This window comes from Monoraphidium neglectum (assembly GCF_000611645.1).
Source record: "Monoraphidium neglectum strain SAG 48.87 unplaced genomic scaffold scaffold02223, whole genome shotgun sequence".
Lineage (NCBI taxonomy): Eukaryota > Viridiplantae > Chlorophyta > Chlorophyceae > Sphaeropleales > Selenastraceae > Monoraphidium > Monoraphidium neglectum.
Window position 1 is genome coordinate 1 of NW_014011405.1, and position 10,016 is coordinate 10,016.

The following is a 10,016-nucleotide window of genomic DNA, read 5'->3' on the forward strand; positions in this document are numbered from 1 at the left end:
CCCACGCACTCTATCCTGCCCCAGCCGGCACCGTCTATATGGAGGCGCCCGTCAACGAGTGGCAGCAGCTGCACCGCCAGCTGCAGGCGTCAGACCTCGTCGCGCTGCTGGAGGGCGACGACTTCCTGGCCACGCCGCCAGAGGGCCCCGAGGGCGTTACCGTGCTGTCGGACGCGGTCGCGCGGCGCCGGCGGCAGGCGGCCGCGGCGGAGGCGGCGGCGGCGGGGGCGTTTGGGGGGGAGGACGAGGACGACAGCCTGGTGGAGGGTGGCGGCGGCGACGGCTGGCTGCCGGAGCCGTGAGGGGGAAAAGGGGCAGCCGGCTGGCTGCCGCGATTGCGGCCACGCGCGTCCGGCCGGCCGGCAACCCGCGGCCGGCGGGCTTTCGCCGGCTGAATTGCGCCTTCCAAAGGGAAGGGCCCGTGCGCCGCCGCCACGCCCAGCGTCGTGCGCCGTCCAGCCACCTCATTCGACCTTGCTGCGTGCGACTCATGCCGCCCTTGGCGCGGCCTCGGCGCCGCACCCAGCAGGCGTGTATCTAAAGTTCCTTGTAATAACGCGCAGCGCGCGTCGCGACGCTAGCACTAGCAGAGCCTGTCTTAGCGTCGCTGACCTGCCATGTCCCAGACAGCGCCGAGACCGCCTGGCGGGGGCAGGTTGCATTACAACTAACGACATCAAAACCTATTCGTATGGCTGCGCAACGCAGCGGCTCATTCATACCAATAAACCATGCAAGGCCGTCATCAATATGCATGCTGGGGTTTTGTGTGAAGGCCTCGTGACCAACCACGAGCATCATGCGGGCATCCATTCTATAAGGCGTGCGCGGGGGTCGCAGCCGGCCGACGCTGAGTCAGCAGGAAGAGTGCGCGCTGGCAACACATCAATGCCCAGGCAAGGGCTGCATTAGTTTGCTCCGGGCACAACCGAGAGTATGCGGAGAAGGGTGTGGTGGTGCAGCATGCTCATTGATTGATGCAAGCCGGAGGCAGGTCATGGGGGGTGCATCTAGCCTGCAACATGTGCTGGCAAAGGGTCAACACATCTAAGACTGCAACGAATAATGGTCAACGCCTTCCAATTGTTGTGGCCAACTCGATGCTCACGCGGAATGCGGGCCGCCGCGCGTGCGGGGCGGCCGACATGCTTGATGCGGGGTGCTGTGGCATGGCCGATCGCACGCCATGCAGGCAGGGTTGGCGGCTGCATCGTCGGCGCCCCCACCGACCAATCGGCTGCGCTCCGATTTGAGCGACCCGTCAGTATCACCACCCATCAGCCGTGGCCGCGCAATGCAATGCCGCCCGACCTCCTCGGTCGCGCCTGTTGAAGGACGGGCGACGCGTAAGCGATGCGCCTCCCCACCGCTGCTGTCCGCCCGTGCAGGCCGCCGCTGCTTCGGCTGCTTTTGCAGCAGCCGCAGCAGGGGCAAAGCCCGCCCTCGCGGCTCGTCTCCAGCCCCCGCAGCGTCGCGCTACCGCGCCAGCGCGCGCCGCAGCCGCAGGCGGCCGAGGAGCCGCCACAGGACGCTCTGGCGCTCGTGCAGAAGCTGCTCGTGCCTCTTCTGGGCCTCAGCAATGACCTTGTCCACCGACTTGGGGGCGCCGAGCTTGGTCTCGTCCCTCTCATAGACCTGCGCGCACCCGTTGCGCTCCCGCACGGGGCCCTTGGGGGGTGGCAGCGGCGTGACTCCGTTGGCCTGCAGGGTCTTGTGCAGCACCCAGAGCCACAGCTGCGGGATGCTGGGGTGGCAGAAGTGGCTGCGGGGGCGCAGCGGGGGCGGCGGCGGGGCGGGAGCCGGGGCGGGGCCGGGCGGGAGGGTGAGGCGGGTGCGAGAGGTGGGCGTGCAAGTCTGGTATGTCTGCCCAAGGCAGCGGCCAGGGTCGCGCAGGCTGCTCTTGCGCAGTTCCAGGGACCGCCCTGCCCCTGACGGCCCCAACCAAGCGCACGAATCAAGCGCCGTGCGATAAAACCGAGCCGAGTGGAAGGAGGGCCGCCGCAAGCGGACCCTGACGTCGCATCCTTGGGGCCCAACGCGACAGGGGGGGGGCCACCGCCCTCTGCAGCCGCGACCCTGCGCAGTGACTGCCCTTGCGCGCCCTGCGGCACCCGCCACGCGCGCCCGCCGCGCGCGCCAACCTGCACTCCGTCCCCGCGTAGTTCTTGCGGTGCATGTCCCACGCCGCCACCGTCGTGTTGAAGATCGGCACCAGCGGCATGCCGTACTTCCCCTCCAAGATCCGCCGCGCGTCCAGGTTGCGCCACGTGCCCGCCGCGACGCGCTCCGCGACCTTGTCGCCCGCGCGCGCCGCGAGCGACCCGTCCTGCAGGTACGTCACGTTCTTGATCGGCCCGCACGTGTGGTTGCCGCGCCGCCGCTTCTTGTCATACAGCCAGGACGACTGGTAGTCGCCGTCGTGCGCGTCCGCAAAGTGCTGCTTGGGGGTCTCCATGAAGAAGAACCAGGGGTACTCCTCGCGCCTTGCGGCCCAGAACTCCCCGAGCTCGTGCAGGTGCTGTATGTAGGCCGGCCGCTGCACCTCCCCATGCCACAGCCCAAAGTTGAGGACGACGACGTCTTCCTTGTGCACGAGGCGGCCGCCGGTGATCAGCGGCAGCACGCCCGCCGCGGCGCGCGAGGTGTTGACGAACAGGTCGCCCTGGATGGCGTGGATCTGGGGCGGGCCCGGAGGGGCGAGATGAAAGTGGGTCAGGCGGTGAGGGCCGCAGGGCACCAGCCGAGGGGGTGCCGAACCCACAAGGCACACGAGACCGCAGCTTTGGCCCCCCAGACGGACGAGGGGAGGGGCCAGCGGGGCTGCGACCGCTGGGATGTGGCGGTGGGTGTTACGGCAGCGCAGGCCCACCCTGGCTCGCGGGCAGCCCTGCCGCCGCGTGCACTCTGGGGCGCTGACCTGGCACATGCGCGTATAGCCGGGCATGTGGATGCACGTCGGCTCCCCAAATCCAGGGAGGCTGTGCAGGTGGTGCATGGCTGTGAAGTTGTTGGTCAGGTGGTACTGCCTCAGGTCCCAAAACTCAATCATGAAACATTTGAAGGCCTGAGGGGAGCCATCAGGAGTGTGGTGTTGGGGCGAGTCGCAAGGATGGGATTGCGGGCTGCGCCTCGCGGTTTGTGCGCTGGCGCACTGGAGTGCTGCCAAATCGCGGTCCAAACTCCCGCTGCCACAACCATGCTGGCCTGCCAGACATGGTGAAAAGTCCCGTTGCCTAGCCCCACCGCTGCCGTGTGATCAGGCCATGTGCATCCTATCTGCAGGCCTCATCACCATCACCCCTGCCACAGCAGCGAAGGCCTGTCAGCTCGTGAGGCGCTCTCCCAGCAGCAAGTGGTGCGAAAGCATATGCGTTCCAGCTTGCACACGCACACACACAAGCACACAACGCACGCACACACACACACACGTGCGCGCGCGTTCTCACGCACGCAGACACACACACACACACACACACACACACACACACACACACGCACACACGCACACAAGCACACACACACACGCTCCATGAGCACGCGCACTGTTACATTGCGTGTGACCGCGTGCAGCCGCCCCCACCTTGATGAGGTCCTTCGACATCGAGTCCCCTATAATCCACAGGGTGCGCCCCTGCAGCTGCTTGAACAGATCGCACGGCGTCATCGTCAGCGCGCCGCGGATGTCGCTGTGGGGAGGCCAGCAGGGAGGGTGGGTATAATGGTCAGCGGCCGGTTCCTGCTCGTCAGGGTACCGCTGCTGCGACTGGCGCTGCTGCCATGGCCGCCGCTGCAATTGCCGCCATCGCCGGCGTTGCCGCCACGGCCGACGTCGCGGCTGAAGGTGCCGCTGCCTGCAGCTGCTGCCCTTGCTGCTGACACTGCCCCGGCTGCTGTCCTTGCCGCTCCCGTTGACTGCAGCGACCGCAGTTGCCAGGATGCATGTTGGATCATAAAATTCTGGCAGGCATCGAGCTCGAGCGTGCATAAATCCCTCATTCTCAGACCCCGTGACCTGCACAGACAAGCTGCCACCCACCTATGGCTGGCCGCCGTTGACAGGGCCAGGTCAATCGTCTTCTGCTCGCACAATTGCAGGTCCCAGTACGGCTGCTTGGTCTTGCGGCGTCCGCACCAGGTAGGCCATAGGCTGCGGCGGTGGCGGGCGGCGGCAGCGAGAGGCGGCGCGCGGGGCACAGGCGAGTGACGCCGCGGGTGACAGTGCAGGCGAGGGGCACATAGCATGATTGTGCACGATCAAAGGAACACTTCAAGTGCAAGCAAAACCAGCACCATGCGTGCGATGGCGTCCAGCAACCTCATGATGCCGAGTGACACGGGAGCGCCGCCGGGTGTGCGCATGGGTCGTGCTGCTTCACTGCACCGGCGTGCTCGGTGCTAGACGCACCTGCCGCGCTGGCAATTGACACAAAAACGCCCGTTCGGCTCGCTGCTGCTGTCAAAATTGTGGAATACGCCATCATAGAGCCACGGTCGCTTCTCCTTCGAGGCGATCTGCTCGAGCGTGTGACGTTCATACTCGAACGGACAATCAGGCTCCGTTTGTGAGACTTCACCCGACACCAGCGCGAGCGTCGCCAGTAGCAGCAAGAGGGCTGCCGCGCCAGGAGGTCGCATTGCAGCGCTCCCTCTGAATGGATACAAGCAGTCTCGGTCCTTAATACATGTTATAGAAGCATACAGGGAACGTTTCGTAATCGCGATGTATCGAGGACTGGACATTGGCTGCAGTTTGCCACCCATTCATGGCTCCCGATACCGGCAGAGTGACTCCGCAGCAGCGCGCGCCGGACACCCGTCCAGTGGGGCACAGCCCCGTTGCCAGTGATACGGCTTACTCCGCACCTCAAAAGTCCAGTATCAAGCATACTCACAGCTTGGGCAGTCCAGAAGGACACTCAGGCTGCAGCTGCCCGCAACCCAGCCCAAACACCGTAGATATGCTCAACATTTGCCTGGCACCCTACAAAACGGCACGCGGTTGCGACAAGGCAGGCGAGCGCCCCCGCCGCCCCGCGGGCCGGCCGTCACAACCCCGGCACGCTGACGACGCCGAGCCGTATCTGCTCCTTCACATACAGCACCTGCGCCTTGTGCTCGGGCTGCAGCTGGTTGATCTGCTCGTCCGTCATCGACGCGACCTGCCGCAGCAGCGCCGCCGTCTGCGGGTCCGCCGTTGCCGCCGCGGGTGCAGCCGGTGCGGGCGGCGGCGGCGGCTGCTGCAACTGCTGCTGCTGCGGCGGCGCGAGCGTCACCACCTGCTGCGGGGGCAGCCCGTGGTCAATCACCATGTGCGGCTGCAGCTGCACGACTGGCACTGGCTGGCCGCCCTGCAGCTGCACCACCTGCATCGGCTGCCCCCCGGGCCCCATCATGCCGCCTCCCGGGTGCTGCAGACCGATGGGGCCGCCCGCCGCCGATACCGGCATGGCTGCGCCGGGCATCTGCATGGGGCCGCCGTCTGGGAACGGGGCCTGTGGAACGCCGATGGGCACAGGGGCTGGGCCGGGGCCAGGGCCGGGCGCGAACTGCTGCGGCTGGCCGCCGTAAGGCTGCGGCTCCTGGGGCGGCGGCACGCTGGGCGCCTTGACCATGCCTAATGGAGGATGGGTGCGCGCAGGGCCGCAGTTGCAGAGGTTGCGGAGGCGTTTATTTGATGCGGACACACGTGCACCTGTGGATGGCTCTGCTCCCAGCGTTTTGCGGGACTCGCGCGGCGCGATGCGTGCTTTGGCACTGCCCGCATGCTTCGTGCTTGGCGAGCTGCCACACCATACGGCAGCTGCTGTGCACCTGCCGGCAGGCGGCCCAACACGTCGCCAGCAGCACCAGAGGTGCTGCAAAGCTTTGTAACTTGGCCTCTTTTGGCTGCCCAAACGCTGCTGTGTGCCGAGCTGGCAGCCTTGCTGCCCTGCAGCAAGGACTTACACGGCTCCAGACAAGCCATAGCCAATATCAAACAGCACTTGCCACCCTGCCCAAAGCGCCGCCTCAGCTTGTTCAAGTTTACGAGCAGCCCGCAATTGCGTGCTAAAGCTGCTGGCTTGCGGCAAAAGCTACGCGTGCCGCCCGCCTCGCCCACTCGGGCCGGCCTGCTGCGCCGCGGGCGCCCCCGAGGCACTGTTGGCAACCCACCCAGCAGTATCTGTCCCTGGAAGAGCGCCTTGGTGAGCCCGGGCCGCTCCGCAAAGTACTGGATGGCGCCCGCACGGTCCTGTGCAAAAGGAAGGGAGGGGCAGAGCCAGGAGGCAGTGCGGACGGGGTCTGGCAGCTGCAGAGGCTCCGGCTGCCGCCCACAAAGGTGTCCAGCAGGTGGTAACCTTGACTGCTGCAGTTCCATGACACTGATCGTAAAAGGGAAGCCCCATGCAGGGCGTGGCAAGACGCATCCCGGTCGCCGCCGGCCCAACCCCTGCTTTTGCGTTCAGACACGGACACACGCGCATGAACTCACAACAACAAGCACCCACACACCAGGTCACTCACGCACCCGCACGCGCGCGCACCCACCTGCGCTATGAGCGCCTTCATTTCCCGCATGATCTCGTAAAGCTGGGGCCGGCTCATGGAGGCAAAGGCCGCGTTGAGCTGCTCCTGGACCTCGGGGTCGCTGGACGCACTGCCGTTCAGCAGGGCCCGCACCTGCTGCGACGACATGGCCGCCGCCGGCATGCCGATGGGCTGCGGCGGGGCGCAAGGGACGGCGGGGAGGCCGGCGGGTGCGGTGGCGACCTGAGGGGCTGGCATGTCATGGCGAGGAAGCTGCAGGTTCCAGCCGTTGCACCCAACTGCACCGGCTCGCACGCAGGCCTTCAACACACACACACACACACACACACACACACACACACACACACACACACCTATAAATTCACACGCATAAAGCCCTGCAGGAGCATGCAGAGCGGTCTTGCTGGCTGCTCGCAATGCAGAGCCCTATCGACGTCGCCCCGACGCACCACACTCGGTGGGCCCTGAGGGGCCACTGGCGGCCGCCCGTCGCCGCCGCCGCCAGGCCCGCCGCCGCCGCCTGGTCTCCGTGTTTGGAAGTCTTCTGCAAAGTCTATCCGCATGGTGCGGCCGCCGAGCTCGTAACCATTCAGGTTGCGGTGCGCGCTCTCCGCAGTCGCCACGTCAAAGAATTCACAAAAGCCAAACCCCTTTGGCCGGCCGGTCTCGCGATCCGCGACAAGCCTGTGATAACATGCAACATCACCATCAGGGGTCAATGATAGAGCGACCACATGCGTCGGCAGCAAGAGGCGTACTGCAGCGGCAGCGGCAGTCGTGGGCAATGAACGAAGCGCATCCGCCAGTGCGCCGGTCATGTCTGGGTGCCGCACACCTGAAATTTTTGATTGGTCCTGCCGTGGTCAGGATCTCCTGCAGCTGCTGCTCCGTTGCATCAAACGGCAGGTTGCCCACTGCACCGAGAGGGCGGGCGAGTAGTGTTAAGCAGTGATCTGGTGGTGCCGGCCCAGCAACCGGGCTTCGCAGCTGCTCGCTCACCAAATACAGTTGATGATGGCGGCCGGCTCATCCTGCCCGCTGCAGCCTCGACACTCAAGCAGCACTGCAGGCTTTGTCGATCGATCAAGGCGTTCGGAGCGATGCTATACAGTATTTGGTAGGTCGTAATTTGACAAGGTATGCTTACTTGTGGCTTCCCCTGGGTGGCCTATGCTGATATCCATTGCCGCGCTCCGAACGCTCTTCCAGGTGCGCACATGTCATCGCCGTGCTGCCCACTTGCCTGCCAATGCTCCCCCAGCAACCTGGCACACTTGTGCCGTCGACCATCTGGCGCGGTAAAGCTGTTGTGTTTTGTGCCGTTTATCTCGCTGGCAAGCAGGTTGGGCAGAATTGCCACCACCCGTCCCTGAGCCAAGCCCCACCCTTGATGCGCCCACCCTTGCCACGACCCGCCACACGCACACATCACGCGCAACCTTGCGAGTGTGTGTCCAACTTGTGAGTATCACCGCATCAGATATCACTTTTTGGCCGCCAAGAGCAACCACCACATCCTTCCTTTGTCCCGCACCCCGCCTTTCCACACTCCACTCAACCTGCTGCCAGAGAGCCAACCCTGCCACAATGTGCCAGAAGTGCACCCTCGCAAGTATGTGCCTGCACATGCACCTTGTGTTCGATGACGTCAGACACACGTCACCCATGACCCTCATTGCCGCCAAGCAGCGCGCGGACAGAGCGATTGCACGTTCACAAAACTACCACATACATCAAGCAGTAATCTCATCATTGGGTTTGGTGGCAACAACCGGCAAGGTTGTGCAAAGAAACAACCGACGCTCAGAGGAAACAGCGCGCTGCGTTTGCGCCGGCCCTGACGCTGGCCCGGCGCATCTCTCCTGGGCCTGCCAACAAGACCCGCCGCGTGGGCCGCAGGCTGCAGGGCGGGCAGGGCGCGCCACCGCGCCCCAGCCATGGCACCGCCCGCTGCGCCCCCCCAACGGACCGCGGGAATTCCAGCGCGCTGCGCCTTCCCAACCAAGGCCGATGCGTCACCCACGCCTGCACTGCGCTTCGTTGCGACGGCGGCGGGCGCTGCGCCCGCCGTTTGCCTCAGTCCAGGTGGATGCTCTTGAATATGGCGCGCACGAACGTGAGCGAGGCGCGCCACCCCACCGTTCCCAGCATAAGGAAGAATCCATAGCAAACCATGAGGTTGTACCCAAAAAAGAAGGCTATTTGCATAAAACCAGACATGCCTGGAAGGGAATGGGGGGAAGTTGGTGGTGGGAAAGGGGGTGAGGGGTGGGCAAAATGCAGGGGGGCGGATCAGATGCGAGTGGGAGGCAGGCTGCTTGCATAGTTCAAGGGAATGCAGCAAGCCAGGGGCAGGCATTGGAGCATTTGAAAGCGAATAAACAGGCTTGGAAAGGGCATTTTGAGGAATGGTGTGGGACGATACAGGGGACTCGAGAGGTAGAGCAGGCAGGGCAGGAGGGACTCAATTGGACAAGATCAGGGTGATGCGTGCCGCCATCCAGTCACTGTCTGACCCCTGCTGAGGCGCCCTGCACCGCCACCCTGTGTAGGGGGTGAGCCAGCGCCCCCCTTGGCACGCACGCCCCCCCTGAGCCCCTCCCCCCAAAACCCCAAACCGAACGCGGGCATGACACGCAGGGGCGGCGCCGGGTTGCTGCGCCGCGCACCTGACCGCGCGAAAAAGTAGTACAGGCAGTAGCCGTACACGAAGAACGCGGTGCTGCCGCCGCACAGGAACGACCGCCACCACCACCGGTGGTCCTCCACCGCCAGCTGGAAGTAGGTGAGGGCCACTGTGACAAAGGCGGTGACGACGATGAGGATAATGTAGACTATGAAGAGGATGGACCAGATGATGTAGACCTTGTGGCCCCAGACACTCGCGAATATATAGTACAGCTGGGGAGGATGGGGTGTTGTTTGGGGGGGGGGGTGGAGGGTTGAGCACCGGGGACCTGGTTGGGCGGAGGGGGCGGACTGCGGTGCCGGCTGCCTGCACGGATTGGAATGCAGCAGCACAGGGCGGCCAGGCAGTGCACACGGCAATCACGCGTGCGCGCACCTCCACATAGATGGCGCTGAACGGCAGGAATCCTGCCATGATCATCTGCGCGAATGGAATGGATGGGGGTTTGAGCCAGGGTGAGCAGAGGGGTTTAGAGGAGGCAGGCGATGAAGCAGCAGTAAGGGATGTCCAGCCCAACATGCGTAAGGTGAGCCCCGAAGCCCGGCCTCCAGGCGACCTGCACCCTACTGCCCTGCTCAGGGACCAGGTGGGGCGACCCACTCTGCCCAGCCGTTCACCAGCCATGACCCAGCCATGAAGCCAACACAGCCTCGGAGCCCCCACATAAGCGCATGAACATGTGCACACGCACTCGCCCACACCCACCCAGCCACCCAGCCACCCTGCCTCTCCCCACCACACACACACACACACACACACACAAATGCACACCTGTGGCACTGTTGTGCGGTACCATGGC

At 64.9% G+C, this 10,016-nt stretch overlaps 4 protein-coding genes across 4 annotated transcripts; 1 reads left to right on the forward strand and 3 right to left on the reverse strand.

Annotated features, from left to right (window-relative positions):
* Positions 1-38: 38 nt before the first annotated feature.
* MNEG_10205 (hypothetical protein) lies at positions 39-302 on the forward strand (the record flags this gene model as incomplete). Its single annotated transcript, XM_014041320.1, has 1 exon — positions 39-302. One exon carries the CDS (start codon positions 39-41, stop codon positions 300-302), a length of 264 nt encoding a protein of 87 aa, XP_013896774.1.
* Positions 303-1,476: 1,174 nt separating this feature from the next.
* On the reverse strand, positions 1,477-4,886 carry MNEG_10206 (hypothetical protein; the record flags this gene model as incomplete). The annotated part of the gene is made up of 6 exons (XM_014041321.1): positions 1,477-1,762; positions 2,142-2,677; positions 2,918-3,064; positions 3,581-3,686; positions 4,037-4,147; positions 4,864-4,886. 6 exons carry the CDS (start codon positions 4,884-4,886, stop codon positions 1,477-1,479), a joined length of 1,209 nt encoding a protein of 402 aa, XP_013896775.1.
* A 159-nt stretch (positions 4,887-5,045) lies between these two features.
* Positions 5,046-7,712, reverse strand: MNEG_10207 (Cleavage stimulation factor subunit; the record flags this gene model as incomplete). The annotated part of the gene is made up of 6 exons (XM_014041322.1): positions 5,046-5,614; positions 6,154-6,232; positions 6,529-6,750; positions 6,978-7,212; positions 7,364-7,442; positions 7,676-7,712. 6 exons carry the CDS (start codon positions 7,710-7,712, stop codon positions 5,046-5,048), a joined length of 1,221 nt encoding a protein of 406 aa, XP_013896776.1.
* Positions 7,713-8,604: 892 nt separating this feature from the next.
* MNEG_10208 (Putative phagocytic receptor 1b) lies at positions 8,605-9,637 on the reverse strand (the record flags this gene model as incomplete). The annotated part of the gene is made up of 3 exons (XM_014041323.1): positions 8,605-8,750; positions 9,198-9,429; positions 9,593-9,637. 3 exons carry the CDS (start codon positions 9,635-9,637, stop codon positions 8,605-8,607), a joined length of 423 nt encoding a protein of 140 aa, XP_013896777.1.
* Between the last annotated feature and the right edge of the window lie 379 nt (positions 9,638-10,016).